At 36.8% G+C, this 19904-nt stretch overlaps 1 protein-coding gene across 1 annotated transcript; it reads left to right on the top strand.

The window, feature by feature from the left end:
• The first annotated feature begins 9964 nt into the window (after positions 1-9964).
• LOC119524412 (keratin-associated protein 20-2-like) lies at positions 9965-10198 on the top strand. Its single transcript, XM_037823353.1, has one exon. The coding sequence runs from the start codon at positions 9965-9967 to the stop codon at positions 10196-10198; it is 234 nt and encodes a 77-aa protein (XP_037679281.1).
• Positions 10199-19904: the final 9706 nt, after the last annotated feature.

Here is a 19904-nt window from a genome sequence, read left to right as displayed (position 1 = left end):
ACTTTGTCACAAAAGTGAAAAAAACAACCTACTCAATGGGAGAAAATATTTAGAAACCACATATTTGATAAGGGTTTAACATGCAGAATATATTAAAAAATACTACAATTCAACAATAAAGTGACAACAATCCAATTAAAAATAGGCAAGAGATTTGAATAAACATTTCTCCAAAAAGTAACTACAAATGCTAAACAGTGCATGAAAAGATGCTCAACATCACTAGATAGTAGGGAAATCAAATGAAAACCACAATGAGGTACCATTTCACACCTACAAGAATAGCAATTATTTTAAAAAAAGTAGAAACTACAAGTGATGGAGAGGATGTGGAGAAATAGGAACACTCATTCATTGCTTACAGGAATTTAAAATGGTGCAGCCATTGTGGAAGACAGTTAGGCAGTTCCTTACGAAGCTAAGTGTAGAATTACTATATGATCCAGCAATCCTACTACTAGGTATATATCCAGAAGTATTGAAAGCAGGGACTCAAACAGATAATTGCACGCAGATGTTCATAGCAGCTTTATTCACAATTGCCAAAAGATGGAAGCAACTCAAGTATCCATCAACTAATGAATGGATAAACAAATTTGGCATATATATATTCAGTAAGAAGGAAAGAAATCCTGATGCATGCAACAATATGGGTGAACTTTAAGGACATTATGTAGAGGGAAATAAGTCAGACATAAAAGAACAAATATTGTATGATTTCACTGTTATGAACTAATTATAATTGGCAGACTCATGAAGTTAGAGTCCAGAATATAAGTTACCAGGAGATAGACTGCGGTTAGGGAATGGGGATTTGATGCTTAACTTGTGCAGATTTTTTTATATAGTCTGATGGTAATGGTTTGGAAATGGATTGTGGTGATGGTAGCCTATTATCATGAGTGTAGTTAACAGCATTGAACTGTGTAGGTGAATGTGGCTAAAAGGGAAAATTGTAGTATGTATATATTAGTAGAAAAAAATTGAAGGATAAAATATATGACTGCACAACACAATGAATTCTATTATAATTTATGAAGGACTGCAGTACATAGTACAAGTATAAGAATGTTATTTCATGAATAATAGCAAAATAGCAAATTGATGACACCAATGCAGGTGTTAATAGGGAAGTATATGAGAAAATATAAACCTAATGAAAGTTAGATTAGTGCAGATTTGAGACTGTTATGGACCCCAGAAAAGCCATGATCTTTTAATACAATCTTATTGGGTGGAACATTTTGATTTAGTGTTTCCATGGAAATGTGACTCACCCACCTGTGGGTGAGAATACTGATTAAATTATTTCCATGGAGACATGACCCCACCAATTCAGGGTGGATCTTGATTAGATTACTGAAGTCCTTTAAGAAGGCTCATGGAGAGAAGAAGCCCAGACAAGCTGAGAGAGATATTTTGGAGAGAAGCTAAGAGCTGACACAGATGCTGACACTTTGAGATGCATGGTCATGCAGGCATTTGGAGATGCTAAGCTAAGAGATGAGGCCCAGAGTTTGCCCTGGAGAAGCTAAAAGAGGACTCCCAGATGCTTAGAGAGAAATACCCCAGGAGAACAAAGAAGAGAGCTTAGAGAAGCTAAGAGAGACAGAAGGCCAGAGACATTTTGGAGAAAGCCATTTTTGTTGGAGCAAAGGACAAGCAGATGCCAGCCATATGCCTTCCCAGGGGACAGAGGAGTTCCTGATGCCATTGGCCTTCCTTCGGTGAAGGTATCATCTTGTTGATGGCTTAGTTTGGACACATTTTTGGCCTTACAATTCTAAATTTTAACCGAATAAATCCCCTTATAAAAGCCAATCCATTTTTGGTATTTTGTAAAGAGCAGCTTCAGCAAACTAGAACAGACTATTATTATTATAATAAGCTCTCATTAATCATAACAAATGTAACTACTGTTAAAAAATTGTACAATTATTAAAAAGTGCTATCAAAAAATAGTACATAGAGAGGAAGAAGATGGCGGCATATAGAGGAGTGGTAGCTAGTTTGTCCCCTGGAACAATGAACAAATAACCAGGGTCAACTAGTAAATAATCTGGAAAAACTGTGGGGGTCATACGTGACTGTTCACTCATCATACACCAATCTGAATTGGAAGGAATGCCTGAGATCGGAGCATAAAATCTGTAAGTAAAAAATGAGGATTCAAACTGAGAGCCCCCTCTCCCCACAGCCCAAACTGCAAGGCCTTGCAGTGCTAGAGAGCAACACTCTCAACAAGCAAATATAGCTCAGCTGAGCTCCATCTGAGGTTTTAGTTAACAAACATGGACTGCTCACTACAAGCTATGAATCCCCAACAAGCAGACAGAGGCTTTTGATGATGACTGCACCTTGGAGAGCTGGAGGGTGGCCATGGACTGACCCTGCAGGGGGAGTTCTACCCTTTTTTTGGCTCAGTGGAGAAAGCCTCAGCCATTTTCAGTTCCCAGTGCTCTGACTCAGACAAGGGTGGAAATAGCAAAGGCAGAGAGACTATTCAAATGTAAATGACCTCTCCCTAGGGGGTGTATCTTCCCTAAGAGGAAAAGGTGGTGTCAAGCTCCACTACCTGCATTCCTTTCAGAACCACACCCCAGAGCCTGGGGGAAAACAGCCATGGGCCACACCCCCTTACACCAGTCTGGAGCTACAGGCTGACAGGTGCCACCTGCTGGGCAGAAAAACACAGTGACTTGACGCCTCACAGAGGTGTATCAATCTTCTAAGATACACCCTCAGGGAAACTGGTTATATTGCCTCTTTCCAAGACCTGAGCCTGTTCTGGTCTGGTAAAACCTGTTTGGGATAACTGAGGAAACCAGATGCCTAGACAATAGACAACTGCAAACTACACTAAGAAAAATGGTTATGGCCCAGTCAATGGAACAAACTTACACTTCAACTGAGATACAGGAATTGAAACAACTAATGCTAAATCAATTCAAAAAGTTTAGGGAAGATATGGCAAAAGAGATGAAGCATATAATGAAAACACTGGGTGTAAATAAGATCTAAATCGAAACTTTGAAAAAACAACTGGCAGAATCTATGGAAATGAAAGGCACAACACAAGAAATGAAAGACACAATGGAAACATTCAACAGCAGATCTTGAGAGGCCGAAGAAAACACTCAGGAACTGGAGAACAAGGCACCTGAAAGACTACACACAAAGAACAGATAGAGGAAAGAATAGAAAAAAATATGAGCAAAGTCTCCAGGAATTGAAGGACAACACAAAATACAAGAATGTACATGTCATTGGTGTCCCAGAAGGGGAGGAGAAGAGAAGAGGGGAAGAAGCAATAATAGAGGAAATAATCAATGAAAATTTCCCATCTCTTATGAAAGACATAAAATTAAGGATCCAAGAAGCACAGCATACCCCAAACAGAATAGACCTGAATAGGCATACACCAAGACACTTAATAATCAGATTATCAAACATCAAAGATAAAAAGAATCCTCAAAGCAGCAAGAGAAAAGCGATCCATCACATACAAAGGGAGCTTGATGAGACTATGTGCAGATTTCTCAATAGAAACCATGGAGGCAAGAAGGAAGTGGTGTGATACATTTAAGATACCGAAAGAGAAAAACCACCAACCAAGAATCCTATATCTGGCAAAACTGTCCTTCAAATATGAGGGAGAGCTTAAAATATTCTCTGTCAAACAGACAATGACAGAGTTTGTGAACAAGATACCTGCTCTACAGGAAACACTAAAGGAAGACTGCAGACAGAAAGGAAAGATAGGAGTGAGAGGTTTGGAAAACAATTTTGCGAGATAGTAGCACAGCAATGTAAGTACACTGAACAAAGATGACTGTGAGTATGGTTGAAACAGGAAGGTTAGGACCAGGTGGGACACCAGAATGAAAGACAAAATTAAAGACTGGGACTGTATAAGTCTGTGAAACCTAGGGCGCTCAACAATTGTAATAAAAGGTACAAATATGTTTTTACATGAGGTAGAATGGATGAGTGTCAACACTGCAAGGTGTTACAGATAAGGTGGGATTGGGGGGAAGTTACAGTTAATACAAATTGGAGACTATAATTAACAGAAACATTGTATTATGCTTCCTTTAATATAAAAAAGGCAATATACCAAAGCTAAATGCATATTGGTGGGGGGGGAAGTAGGGGAAGAGTATGGGACCCCTGGCATTGGTGATGTTGTCTGACTCTTTATTCTACTTTATTTTAATGCTATCTTTCCTTTTTTTGCTTTCTAGCTGTGATGGTTTTTTTTCTCTCTCTTTCTGTTTTTCTTTTTCTTTTGTCTCCCTACCTTCTTTGACTCTTCCTCCTTCTTTGTGGAAGAAATAGAGATGTCCTCATGTAGATAGTGATGATGGTGCTGAATACATAAATGCATGATTATACAGGGAACCAATGATTGTTTACTTAGGAGAGAATGTATGTTGTGTGAACAAACCATCTTAAAAAAAATAGGTTGATGAAGAAACCTGAGAGCACTATAATTGAGTGAAATAAGACAGACACATAAGGACAAATATTGAAAGATCTCACTGATAGGAACTAATTATAATACATAAACTCATAGACACGAAATGTAAGTTATCAGCCTAAAGAATGGGAAGTGGTTGCATATTATGAGCAGAATGTTCAGCTAGGGTGAAATTAAATGTTTGGAAATGGACAGAGGTGATGGTAGCACATTGTGAGAATAACTAACAGTGTTGCAAATGGTGTGTGAAGGTGGTGGAAAGGGTAAGCTCAGAGTGATGTATGTCACCAGAAGGAAAGTTGGAGGTTAAAAGATGGGAATGTATAAAACAGTGAATTCACTGGTGGACAATGTCCGTGATTAACTGTACAGATATTAGAAATCTTTCTCATGAATTAGAACAAATGTATGACACTATAACTAGAAGTTAATAATAGTAGGGCATATAGGAAAAAAAATACACCTATTGCAAACTACATACTACAGTTAGTAGTATTTTAACATTCTTTCATCAACAGTAGCACATGTACTATACCAAAACTATGAACCAATAATGGAGGGGGGTTGGTCAGGGGTATGGGAGGATTTGAGTTTCCTTTTTATGTCTTTATTTCCTTTCTGGAGTAATGAAAATGTTCTAAAAATTGAAAAAAAAAACATTAATTGTGGTGATGGATGCAAAGCTGTATGATGGTACCATGGGCAACTGATTGTACACTTTGGATCTTTGGATAATTGTATGGTATGTGAACAATCTCAATAAAAAACAAAAAAAAAATAGTACATAGCATCTATGAGAAATATTTAAAGCAGTATACAGAGCAAAATCATAACACCAAATCTTTTAACATTAAAAATGATAAAATTAATATTCCAGCTCAAAACTCTGTATAAAGAACAAGTAAGCCTAAGAAAGTACAAGAATGGAAAATATTAAATAGAAAAGCAGAAATCAATGAGGTAGTGAAAAGAAAACATACAACAGATTTAAATATGGATTCAAAATGATGATATTTCAAGAAATTAACAAAACTTATAAACCATTTGCTGTCTTGGTCAGAAGAAAAGGCACTATACACAATAGGAAATAAAAAGGAGAAATAAACCTTAAAACAATAAATTTTAAACATCACACTTTGCAGATATCTATGAATGTAAACATGAAAATCTAGTTGAGATGGATAATTTCTCAGGGGAGAATAGGTTACCAAAACCCACACCATTAAATGTAGGAATCATAAATAGATCGATTTCCTTAGAAGAATTGAAAAACTTTGTTAAGGAACTTCTCCACACATAAACATGCACAGAAAACAACAGAATTACCCAGGCCTAGATGATTTACCAGGGGAAATCTACCAAACCTTCACAGACAAGATAATTCCAGTGTTCTACAAATTGTCCAGAGCATTGAAAATGAAGGCTAATGACCTAATCCCTATGATCAAATAAGTAGAGCATGTAATATGTAGTGGGAAGACTTACTACGCCCCCAGGAACCTCACCTCCTGAGACTGATGTCCTGTGGTGATTCCCTTCTGGTGAGTAGGAGTGAGATCTTGGACTTGCTTCTAGTCAGTAGAATATGGCAAAGCCGAATATGTAAGTGATTATGTGATTCTATTACATAAGATTGCAGAATCCATCTTGCTGGAGATTTTCTCCCTCCCTGGCTGGTTCTGAGAAAGCAGCAAACTGTTTGGGAACCTATTTAGCAAGAAATTATGGACAGCCTCTTGGAGCTGAGAGTGACCTCCGCAGGATAGCCTGCAAGGGCCTCCAGACAAGTTAGCAAGAAAATGAGCTCCTGACCCCTATAACTGCAGTAAACTGGCAACAACTAGGTGACCACATCTCCATCTGACATCTTAGATTGCAACCTGGTGAGACCCTAAAGCTTGCCAGTAGATCCCTGAATTTTAACCAATTATATGGCTTAACATGTAGGCCATAGATTAGCTTAGAGAGTGATTGAGTATAAAGTCTCCTTGGGTGAAAGGATTTTTTTTCTTTTCATAAAAAATAGTGTCTTTAAACAAAGGTTAGAAATGGAGAAGGATATAGCAACAAAATTCATTTGCCTTAAGAGATATCATAGCTGTGAAAGTTTGAGGAATTTAAATTTTTCTTTATTATTAACCATGTGCCAGGCAATTTTAACCTAATTTCTAAATAATATTTTATTTAGTATAAGACCTATACAGTATAAGAGACATCATTCACTCAGAAGCAATGAAGGAAACTGAAGCTTACAAAATCTATCACTTTCCTAAGACAACTGACCTTGGCATTGTTAAAGATTCTAGGTTAGAAAGAAAGAGTAAGAGAAAATATCTTGAAATAAAGTAATTGTTACATCTCTTGCAAACAAACAAACAAAAAAACTGTCAATAAGTAGTATTGGACGTTAAATGATTAAAATAAAACCCAGGATTGCTCTTCCAGATTAAACGAGTTTATTAGAATATTGGAGGAAAAAAAAAAGAAAAACTCCAGCAGGAAAATCATCGAGGCAGTTGCTGTAACAACAACATCCTGATGAAAGTAGAGAATTGAGAGTTCACAAGAGAAATTTCACATTCTCTCACTTCCCATGAAGCAATTCAGGGAATTTGTAGCTCAGTTTCTAGGTCAATAGCAGAAGAGACTTCCAAGATGTAGTACAATTATCACTTAAGGGAGAGGCCCAGATCACATGGGGATCTAACTGAGGAAACCTCACGGTCAGATGTAGCGTGAGGGTCTTCCATGGTGTCCTCAGCAGTAGTAGCCATATCCAGAGCCACAGCCATAGCCGCAGCCCAGTCCGCGGAAGCCACAGCCATAGCCAGAGCTGTAGCCACAGCCCAGGCCTCCATAGCCACAGCCCAGGCCTCCATAGCCACAGCCCAGACCTCCGTAGCCCCAGCCCAGGCCTCCACAGCCCCAGCCCAGGCCTCGGTAGCCACAACCTCCTTTGCTACAGCCCCCGTAGTAATTTCCATAGTAGCTGCCACACATGGTTTTGGTTGTTGGGATTGTTCTTGCGTAGAGAAGGGATGCAGGTGACTTCAGTTTGGACCATTCCTCCTGCAGAGGCCTTTTATATGCCCTCAATGTGGGTGTGACCCACCATCTCTGCCACGCTATTGGCTGATTTGCAGGACCTGAGTAATTTGTTGACTCCAGGTTTTAGGGCATAGCCTCACAGGCACTGAAGAGATTTGCTTTGTTTAGCCACATCTGAACCAATTGTGGGCCATTAATGAGAATCAACTGTCTCATCTTCAAAGCCCTACTCACAACAAATCCTCAAATTATCCTTCTTAAACCACTCTTTATGGCAGAAAGCAGCATTTTCAGTTGACTAACTCTGACCTACTCCAGTCAACCAATAATTTTATCTTCTTTATGTTGACACCCAACAGGTCACGGGAGTCTAACTAAAGCTTGAGCCTCCTTCTGCTCCAAAATGATGGTTTTCTTTTAGAGACTCTCCTCATTTTCATATGAGTGGTGGTTTACTACTAAAATCAAATTTACCACTGAGCTTCTGGAACACCAGACCTGAGAAAACTATAATTTTCTCTCCAACATCAATAATCCATTTTATCACACGTTTAAAACACTAAATATTTTCCCTAAGCTTTCAAATTTAGGTACTGAATCCAGTGTTAGCTTAAGGATGATTTCATTTATGAAATCTCATTTTCATGAAATAATTTGGTTTATATTTCAAGACATTTGTGACATGTGTCAACTGGCTAGAAGGTGAACATAGGTATGTCTTTATTTTAAAAAGTAACTTGCCAAAGTATATTTTCATGGAATTTGGTAGTTTATCACCAACAATAAAGGAATTATTGGGAAAATCTCAGACTATGGTAAACATATTACTAATGGCATATATATATATATATATATATATATATATATATATACATACATATATATATATATTTTATAGCAATGAAGCTTAGAGCTGAAATCAATGATTAAGTCAATTGCCCATCTAAACTTATGTTCATAGTAAAATGACTTCCTGGGGAGCCACTAGAACATAATAGTTCCCTAAGTTCAGATCTTAACTCTGACACTTTTAGATGTGTAACCTTAAGCAAGTCACTTTATCTCTTTGGGCTTTATTTGCCATTCTGTAAATAGGGTGGTAATAATTATGCCTACCTCTCAAAGCAGTTTTGAGAATCTTATTATTTAATACATATGAATCACTTAGACTACATATGTAGTAAAATAAATTATGATATTATTGTTTATTTACTCCCATAACTGTTTTCCCTGACATGAGCCTCAGTGGAGAGTTGATGAGTTGAACAAGAGAACTCAGACATGCTTAAATCCTCATTCAGAAGCCATGTGCAACTGTAGCTGAAGAAAAGAGAAACCCTGCATTCAGGCTGCATACAGAGGAGGAAGGCACAGCCCTGCTTTTCTGAGAAGGCACAGATCACTTGTGTTTCCTAATAAACAGGCAGCAGGTGGAGAACGTAAGTGTAACTAACCAGCAAGATGGATATAAGGGTAGATTTATTGATTTCCCTTGCACAACCTAGGACTTCTGTGGCTATAGAGACACAAGAATGTATCCACGAGTTCTGGGTCATGGACTGACCAGGAGTGTTATAGTATAGCAAGGGAAAATGGCAGCATGGGCTGTGCCAGCAATAGAGTTTAGCATGGAGCAGATGGAAGTAATCCCTCCCAATCAGTAGCATATCACTGCACATTAAAATCCACCTCAGGAGAAGGAATAGTGATGAAATAGTTAGTGGAATTAAGTTTTAGTCCTGACCACTAGAGTCATTGAACTTGGTTTAGTTTTCCTAGAAGGGACAAGATAAATATTCTGCCATCTAGTGGAAATGGTGACTCAAGGTAGAAATTTGATAGAATGTAAGAACATTGTTTTGTTTTGTAATAATATTACCTGAAATATGTATTTAAAGGGAATCATTTTATTTAAGAGGAAATACTAAGCAATAACACAGATCCCATACTTAAGTAAACCTGGCTTCTAACATTTCTATTCCCAAAAGCAGAGTAATTTTCCAGAATATAATGGGCCAATGATCTTGAGGATATTAATAAACCAGAAACAATTTTAATCAGTTGTGGATTCCATAGTATCTGTGATCATAGAATCTCGCCATGGAATTTAAATTTACGTTTTCAAGGGCTTTAAACCCAGGTAAAGAATGTGTCATTCAAGGAACCTAGTTTGTTTGTGAAAACTCTTTGTTGCAACAACACAGTAAACTTGGCTATGAAGGCTTCACAATGCCCAATGAAATAAGACATTTATGAGAGTTTTGTAGGTGGCAGTGTTCATGATTAATGTAAAAATTATTTTTATGAAGGGAACATTGCCTGTGGTTTGCCCACACCTACTATGGAGGATATATAAAAGGTCTCACGAAGATGGTGCTATTCAAATTCAGGACAATCTCTTCTTCTCCCACAGTTGAACCAACAACTCCTGACACCATGGTCTGTTACGGCAACTACTGTGGAGGCCTGGGCTATGGCTATGGTGGCCTGGGCTGTGGCTATGGCTGTGGCTATGGCTGTGGCTATCGTGGCCTGGGCTGTGGCTATGGTGGCCTGGGCTATGGCTATGGCTGTGGCTATGGCTGTGGCTATCGTGGCTATGGTGGTTATGGATATGGCTGCTACCGTCCATCTTGCTATGGAAGATACTGGTCATGTGGATTCTATTGAAAAATATAGTGGAGCCCCTGAGTCTACTGGATATGTCCACCTGTGAAGTATGAATACTGCTGCTAATTTTGTTCATCCCATCCTGACTGCAAAATAGAACATTCTAACCCCATCATGGAAGAACGACAGATGCCATCTTTCTTTGATTCTATGTCCAAGATTGTAAAGACTATATTTTTAAACGCAGCAAAAGGCTTCCTTTGAGATCTAAGTAATTCTTTCAATAAATTTAATCTCTTTTCAAATATTATTTGCTTTCTTGTTTATTTCACCATAATTTTCTCCTGTGGATGATTGAAAGTGGAAATTTCTGTGCAGTTGCTATCCCAAGAGGTTGATGTGGCTTAAAAGGTCAGTCATGATCATCAGTTCTTTGGGAAGAGGACTTAATGTGTTGTGGAACAGGCTCTCACACTCAATATTTGATTACTGTAATTGCTCAAAATAATAAGACTTTTGTTCCAATTTCTGGATGTACTGAAGTTCTCCATCTTTTTTAGTTCTATGGTTTTTTTTTTTTGTTTGGTTTTTGTTTTTTTTTTGTCCTTCTACATATTTCTTAAATCATTTAAAGCTAAAAATCCTTATGGACATACTGACCACTTCCTCATCACATAATTTTGGTTTCTTCTCTTTTACTCACAAACAAAAGAGTCCCAAGCCCACCTGAAGTCTGGTAGCTGCACAGGATGGAGCTCTGTATTTGTTTCCCTGGAGCACAGAGATACACAGCCATATTTTGGGGGTGTTCCTGTGAGTCTTCAAGGATGTCTGCTTTCTGATTGCTTTCTGGTAGCTTCATCAAAAAAGCTTATCAACTGCCTGGTGTCATTCATAATGACCCATGTCCGGCCAAAATGGGTCATAGGAAGCACTATGCCAGCCCTGAGAACATGGATGTCTTTTGGTAAAACTCTTTATCATAGACTTTTTTGATTATGAAGTCCACTTCATATATTCATTCATTCATTCATTCATTCATCCATTCAATATCCAGTTCCTAATATATTACAGGCATACTGCTGTGTTAGGAGAGAGCATTTTGTAAGTGGATATTTGAGATTGCTTCCATTTTGATGTTACTAAACTCTATTAGCTGTACCATGTATAAAAACTCTGATATTTGTGTAATTTTAATACTTGAAAACAGAATATTCTAATCTGCTTTAAAAATTTTCCAAGTGAAAAGTTTTGTTGAGTATATCCATTTTGTGTAAAAGCTATAAGATCACAAAACTTCAACTGTAAGAACAAACTGTTGACATCCAGGAAGGTGCGTATTTATTAGCCATACTTCAAAAAATACTGTATAATTCATAGTGGGATTAAAAGTTAGTATCATGGTTTAGCAAATATAGCAAACAATGTATATTTTCCAACAATTAAAATGAATTCATTTTAGAACCAGAAATTCAAATCTATGTATTGCAAATTCTAAAACAAAATTTTCACATATATTAATGTGTAGTCAATCATATTGGAGTTCTTACTCATACATAAAATACAATAAAAATAATTTAAGTATTTTACATCTTTTTTATTTTGTTTGTTTAGTGATTCTTTATTAGTATTTTATTTAACACATGTACCAACTTTTTAAATAAATTGTTATATTCAAACTGGAGGAACAGATTAAAAATTGTATGGATATGGTTTTCTTACCTAAAACATTTGAAAATTGCTCTTGAACAAGGATTTTCAAAGTGCCGGGAAACACTACAGGACTCCAAGACACTTTCAAGGAGGACATAAAATCAAAACTATTTTTATATGATATTTGCCTTTCTCATTCTCACACTCTTATTAATGCGCAGTGGAGTTTTCTGTAGGCTCCATGATGTATGCTATCATAACACATTGAATGCAGAAGCAGATTTCAGAATCCATCTGTCTTCCATTAAGCCAGACATTAAAAAGACTGGCAAAAATGTAAAACAATTCCAGTATTCTGACTATATTTTTATAGAATAATTATTTTTCCTACAATTATGATATTTATGTTAACATGTAATGGGATTATTATTGTTATTTTGAAGTGATTTGGTACATATATTTTAAAATATCAGCTCTAATTTATAAAACAGCTAAATAGCAATAAATATAACACATAAACAATGGCTCTTGGAGATCCTTGATAATTTTTAAGACAACAGAGTTTGAAAAGCACTGCTATAAATGAATAAACCCTATCCACCATCATTAGGTCACTCCCCAAAGAAAGCACATCTGAAACACTTTGGTGTAAGTCTTCAAAGACAGGAGTTACTTAATGTCAAAATAGCACATGCTCTTTGATTTTCCATGCTTTGGTTTAAAGAAGCATTAATTCTAATAATATGATACATATTCCACTAACAAGATTCAAAAAAAAAAAAAATTGAGACTCAGTCATCTTTACTCCAAATATAAGAATTCAAATAACTAATTCCACTTAGAATTAATTTCCTAGAAAGAAGTAATCTTTCCATAAGAATTAAGAAATTCTGTTAAATGAGAATTACATAGCCCATGACTTTCCTTTTTTTTTTTTTTTTAATTTCTTGATCCTGCTCCTTAAATGCCACCATCTTTCACCATGAAGATGAAGATTACATCTTATAGATCATGAAACAATGGATCTAGAATGATTCTGTTTCCCTGAGGACTTCAAACCAGGTGTAGATGATTTTTCATCCAGGGAGACCAAAAATTCAAATCTGGTATAATTCTCAATAGATGAAAATAACCAGGAATGTGTAAAAAATTATAGATACTTTATTTTTGATACTGTGTTAACAATATATTCTCTTCTTTTGAGTGACACCTTTCATACTGTAAAGCTTTGCTTTTAATAAGCTCTTTTTCTCACATCTGATATTGTTTTGTTTTATTTACATTAATTTATCCGTGGGCACATGTGAAACAGAGGGCACTGCCTTTGTTGCTATTCTGAGGTCAAAATGTTTCCAAAGTGAATAAGGACATGATCAACAGTCCTTTAGAACAACATGTATAAAAAATCTTTTCTTTCATTTTTACCTACAGGCAACTAGTATCATTTATACATAAACAAGCTAAATGCCATTGACCATAATAGCCCCATTTCCTGTTAACTTGTGCTAGAGGCTTCTTTCTTTGGCTCTGTTTATGAAAACATTAAATTGCATCATTCAGATCTGTGCCTTTGGGTGGTTATAAGTTGTTTGTTCTATCTCCTGCACTTCTTGCTATTACTTTCAGCTCAAAAACAAAGTAGTACAATGCACATCCCAGATACAGTAACTCTATAATTTGTGTCTGTTATAATTTTGGTAACAAGATCTTCCCCTCTTGGCAAACAATACTTCAGGAGCTAGAGCACCAGTTTTCACCTACATTAGGGATATTAACCTGGTTATTCTAAGTTGAGGAAAACTGAAATACTTTTCTCAATTATTCTGGTTTTCTTCCTAAACCCGACATAATGTGGAAAAGGAATCTCCAATAATAACACATCAGTGAGGTGTGATGTCTCTGAACATCCCATATACGTTCCAGACAGCATTCTAGGAAACCAATGCACGAGGCTGGAGAGCACTCTATGCGTTGCAAACATTTATTCCTTACCTGAAAAACTTTCGATTATATATTGTAGGAAATATGCTTACTTCACATTATAAGAAGTCCTACTTCATTGTTTCCACAACTGTCAAAGTATTCTTCTTTATTTTTTCCTCTGGGATGGTGAATGTTTCTTGAAGGCCCTTGCATAGATACATCCTCAACCAATGAATAATTAAAGAAAACTTATTATTTCACACAATATCATTGATAAAAGAGCATAGAACTACATCTAGAAGACTTGCGGGTGCATAGTATGTGCTTAATACATATATTTTAATAATTAAATTAATGATAATGAATAATGTGGAAAAAAAAATCTCCCTGGAATTTTATGTTACTTTATCAGAAAGTGAGAAATAGCAATTTAAACTGTCTTCAAGTATTTTAATGAACAAATAAAGTTATTTTGCCCAGAGGGCATTGGTTGTCTCTTCATGTGCTCAGAATGGAATATAGGTTTAGCGGAAGAGGAAAAGTACATACTCTCAGTCCCCATGATAACTTTGAGCAGATTGAAGATGGAGAATAACATGGACCACTCTGTTTGATTACTTGGATAGGGCACATCAGAGCCAACCATAAAAATAGAATAAAAGAACTATTTTTGCATAATGGAAGAAATTCATTAAATGCAAGTATATTTATTTATGCTATTTTTCAGGAGATTCTGCATATAATGTTCTGTAGTCAGTTTTCAGTTAACCGGATACTATTGCTTTCTTCTTTTTAAAACCAATGTGCCTTCCTTATTCTATCTGTTTCCCAGCCAGTATCAGAAAGGAGTACTTCAACTACAGAATTTTCCTGTTAACCTTAAGTGTAACCCATCTCATAGCCTCTCTTAGAAGATGATCAAATCTCTTTCATAAGTGAGAAGTATTCTCTTTATGCATCCTGCACCCATCTTTATCCAGTTGTCTTCTGTAGAGAATTTAAAACAAAAGTGTAATTATAAAAAACTAAAAAACTAAGAAAACATAAAAACGAATTTTAAAAAGTGTAATTATGTTTTCCCTGTGCTGACACTCAGCTTCCCTGTAAGTATACCTCAAAGTATACCTCACTTCAGACTCTCCAAGCAGCTTTAAGACCAATGGAACTCCTGAGAAATCCAGTGGGAAAATGGATAGAGACTTTTGAAAGAGGAACCTTGGGTCGGAGCAAATGAATTTGACACACTGTGAGAGAAAAAAAGTAAAAACTGATGCTAAAGTCTACCCAGTCTCTGTGGGAAGATCCAACTTTGAACACTATATGTACACACACACACACATACACACACAATACATATGCATATATATGTGTATACATTATAACATAGTTGTAAATTTAGCCTTACACTATTTCATAGTGATGGAAGGAGAAGTGTCTTTATGAAAACATTTGCATATACATAATATCAGGCTTTCCATTTTGAAGTATTGATGGAATATTTTTTCTTGAGGAGAGTAATCATACAGAAAAAAATAGATATTTTGACAGAATTCTTATTTTATTTAAAATTTTTTCCCATGAACCCATACACTCATATGATGTATGTGACCAACATTCTTTTGATCCCATGAAACCTGTTCAAAGATTCTCACTAACCAGCCTAGTTTGTTGCAGATTTGAAAATATAGCAATTGCATGTTACTAAAATCATATGATTTGAACCTGAGACTCCTGAGTTGAAAGCAGTAAACATCTAGCTTATGAGAGTCTCTTCATCTAAAGTAACACAAGAATCAGGAATTTTTTAAATGTATCTTAATCTGAATTGCATCTAGCTGTGCCTCTGGTTTTCCCCACCTACCACTGAAGGTGTATAGAAGGTCCTGGACAGATGGTGGAATTCCCACTGCAGACACTGATCCCCTGTTCGTCAAGTGAACCTCCCACCCTTGACATTATGTGCTTCTCTGGTGACTACCAAGGTGCCCTGGGCTATGTCTATGGCAGCTATGGATATGGCTACTCTTTTTCCTCTGGCTATGTCAGATATTGGTCCTATGGGTTTTACTGAGAAACTTCTAGGGACACTCCAGGACTCCTCTTCCTGTGTTTTCTGACTCCACTGTCTTATCTTTTAAAAATAGTGATGATCTCACTCTAGGATACTTAAAGAGAAGGGAAAAATTTATAGTCTATATTAATCATATTAGTTGAAAAAACATTTCTGGATTATCTTGATATTATATTCAAATTATTGCTCTCCATGTATTTTAATTCAAAATCATTCATGTGAGACAAATATTATTTAAATTTTCAACAAAATCTTTTACATTACTTTCATTCCATCTGTTGCATGCTTGTGTGTGTATATTCACAGGGAAGAATGCATTGGCTTTCTAAACATCCTAAAAAATCAAAGGTTTAGGAATAAGTTCTTTCTAAATGAAACTTGCTTTTGACAAATCTATAACCACTGCAATCATCCACACATGGTAATATTAAAACATTAGCTCACATGCCACAATACTTATCTATTGAATTATGTTTCCCACAAAGACATGTTCAAGTCCTAACTCCCAGTCCTGTGCATGTAAACCAACTTGTAAATTGGGTCTTTGAAGATGTTGTTAAGATGAGGCCAAATGGCCCATATGATTGGAGTCCTTATATGAAGAGGAAATTAGGACATAGTAATAGGAGTGGAGACAGGAGAAAAGTCATCATGTGATGGAGGATTTGTAACGAGAAATTACTCTTGTTTAAGCCAAGTCTGTGTTGTTTGCTACAAAAGAAATGGCAAACTAACACAATACTCCTATTCCCTAACATCATATTCTATTTTCCTCTGCCTATGGCTGTTTCCTGACCCCCTAAATTTGGATATTTATATATGCTTCACTGTGATTGTGCTTGGATTTTTCCACCTCACATCCTTCTGAAGAAGTCTTTTTGTTCCCTACCATATGTTTAAGACACATCTCATATCTGATTGAGCACAAAATGTGAGTCTGCATTTTTTTTTTCTGAGAGTCTTTCACCCAGGTCAACATTGTCTGTTTTTTTCCTGTCTGTTATTGGTTGTGCATAAAAGGCCCTTTGAAAATGGTGACATGCGGTTGCAGTTGACTCGTCTGGGGGGGGTGGCGGCCGGTTGCTAAATCCTAGGCTCTCGGGATTGCTCGGAGGGTACCGGCGGCGGGGGCTCTTTCCCGGAGGCGAGGGCGAGGCGGGGGACTGGGCCCGTCCCCGGCGGAGGCGTGCAAGGTGTGGAGGGCGGCGAGAAGGAACAGGCGGGACACGTTTCTTTTAGGGTGAAGAAGCCAAGAGAGTTTATTAGGGGAGAGTACAAGCTTATATCGGGCGGTATAGAGGGCGGGGTAGCTGTAGAGGTTAAAGGCTTGGATTGGTTCTGAGAGGGCGCGGAGGTTGTTTGAAAAGGGGCGGGAGTTGCTCCGGTAACGAAGAGGGTGGAGGGTGCGGGTAAGGCACGGGGGGGGGGGGGGGGGGGGGGGGGGGTTCTCCGGCAAGCCCTCCCCAACGGTTGTACTTTGGGGTGAGGAAATGGGGCCTGCATTCGGCTCCACTTTCTCAGGCCCGGGGGGCCGTGGAGGGCGCTACCACCCGTGCCCCACTACCTTTCCTAGGGGCTGATCAGTTCCCCTGGCCCAGGCCCGCCAAGTCAGAACTCGATAACAGTGTCCCGCAGTGACACTCAATCTCGGGAAATTGAGTTTATGCTTTTCAAATGAACCATCTACTCCTGACAACATGTGCCACTACAATAACTGCACAGTGACTATGCTATAGTCACCATGATCCTGGATATGGCTTTCCCTCTGGCTGTTGGGGTTATGGTAGTTACAGGTACAGCTGTTGATGCCCGTTTGCAGTGGAAGATAACTGGTCCTGTAGATTCTACTGAAGAACTTCTTAAACAGTTCAGAATATTGTACTTATTGTCATATGATTCATAAATTCTGTCTGCATGATTCTTCATGATAATTTTATCTTCAAAAATAGGAACTCATATCCCAGACTCATTGACAAAAAAGCATCCAGACTTGAGATGTTTCATTTTGATTGACAAATCTATATGCGGTATCTCAGAAAAAATAAACATTTTCTTTTTATTATACTTTACCATTATACATCTGTACACAGTCTAGTTTAAAATTTTGTGATTAAATGATGATTTCATCTTTAAAATATCGATGAGTGTTATTTTAATTTAAATTATTTTTTCTCAATCAATTTTGAGTATATTTGTGTGTATATGCATGTGCGTATGAGAGACAGAGAGACAGAGAGATACAGAAAATACAGAAAGAGACAGAGAGTAAGAGTGAAAAACATCATAATCACATACTTTGTTTATCTCCTGTGGTAATGAGAGTCTGAACAAATAATACTCATCAAAAGAGTTGGAATTAATGTGCATCTACAGCCATTGCTTATATCCATGCTGATTAGGTTGCAGCCTAGGCATCATATTTTAATTATATAAAAAATAATATTCCCACAACAAAACAGCCATTTCCACTGCTACATTTGAGATGTTTCCATCATTGGCAAATTCATTGCGTCTGACAGTTGACCTGTGTTATTTTGATCTGTGCTTCTGAGCGAACGCTTTCCACGTCACTTTCACAATTCAAAATCAAGGGATCAGCAACCACAATACTGTATTTTGGCTCATTCTTGGGTCAGCTTTTTATTTTGTCCAGGAAATTATTCATGGATACAGGCATGTCAATAAGACTGAGAAAACTGGTACTGCTTCTTCAAATACATCATGATACTTATAATCTTTTTATTCTCTATCTCCTTTGAAGACACAATCTCATATTTCCAATAATACCTACTTTCCTCCAGAGTGGGATGAAACTGTTTTGGATTTACATTTATATAATTTTAATTTCAAAATTTATGATATTTTCCAAAACTGAATGTAGGAGTATGCATACAATATGAACACTACAGGATAATTGACTACATCTGACTTGAATCTCAATTAGGAAGGAGTTGGCCATGATATAATTTAGTTGTGAAAAATTTATATTGGTTATTTGAAAAAATCATCAGGAGGTATAACATGAAACATTATACCCCCAAATTATAAGAAGTCATATTTCAAAGTCTGAGCAACAAAGGTAATAATTTCATTTGTTTCCATTTTCCCCAATATTATGTAATTTTACATAAGTTCTTGCATTGTTGTCATTTTATTATTTTATGAAAGTAGAAACTGTCATATTAAGAAATACATTAACATTATGAAGTCACATATTCCAGTTCCTAGAAGAGCACATAAAATGTCATAAAAATATTTGTTAAATTACTGAATAAACTGACACACTGAGTAAATGTTTCTCTGGATTTCTATAATTTTTCACAAAGAAGCATCTGTTGTACAATATATTAACCTGTCAATCTCAGATTCTCAAAGTACAAATTAGCAATTGTTTAAAAAGCTATCCCCCTATTTATTATTGCACAGGAGTCTCATGGCCAGGTGAGTAGTTCATGTGGTGTTGGTTGCTTCATTCACACATCTCCTGAGAGCTATAGATCAGGTGGGCAGCCTTCTGAATTTGGTGGGCTGATTCACGTTTGAGGTTTACCTCAGTGAAGTCTGAGGAGTGTCAGCCTTCCTTCACATAGTCTCTTATCCTCTAGCATGTGGCCTTGCTTGTTCTTGTGCAAGCTGAGCACGGTCCAAATCAGTGAGAAAAAAATATCAAGATTCCTTAATGCCTGTGTTAGGAGCTGCCAATTCCACAGACTTTTTTTTGGCCAAAGGACAGAAGGACAATACAGATTCAAGTGGTGAAAAGGATTCCACTCTTATGGGGGAAAGCTTCAAAGCCATATTTCATGAAACTGGGAAAAATGGATAGTTACAACCATTTTAGCAAGCAATCTGCCATATGTGGTAAAGATTTGTCAATTTCTTCATATAATTTCTGGAGTATGCAGAAGAAGTCTAAGAGGAACATAGTTCATGAGTAGGGTAAGAAAAGAGACACTGATGAACATCTTATGGCTAAGATTTTAATGATTGTCTACCTTGATAAATGAATCACAAGTATATATCAAACTTCTGATTTAACTAATTAACTCAAAATAAAATATATTCATTATATGGTACATTATTTACAAATATAGCTATCTTCATGATGTATGGATAACT

This window comes from Choloepus didactylus, chromosome 1 (assembly GCF_015220235.1).
Source record: "Choloepus didactylus isolate mChoDid1 chromosome 1, mChoDid1.pri, whole genome shotgun sequence".
In the NCBI taxonomy this organism is placed as follows: domain Eukaryota; kingdom Metazoa; phylum Chordata; class Mammalia; order Pilosa; family Megalonychidae; genus Choloepus; species Choloepus didactylus.
This window is presented reverse-complemented; position numbering and strand designations above follow the sequence as displayed.

Bases quoted from the DNA above. Each gene is read 5' to 3' on its own strand.
- LOC119524412 (XM_037823353.1), top strand. From the start codon at position 9,965: ATGGTCTGTTACGGCAACTACTGTGGAGGCCTGGGCTATGGCTATGGT.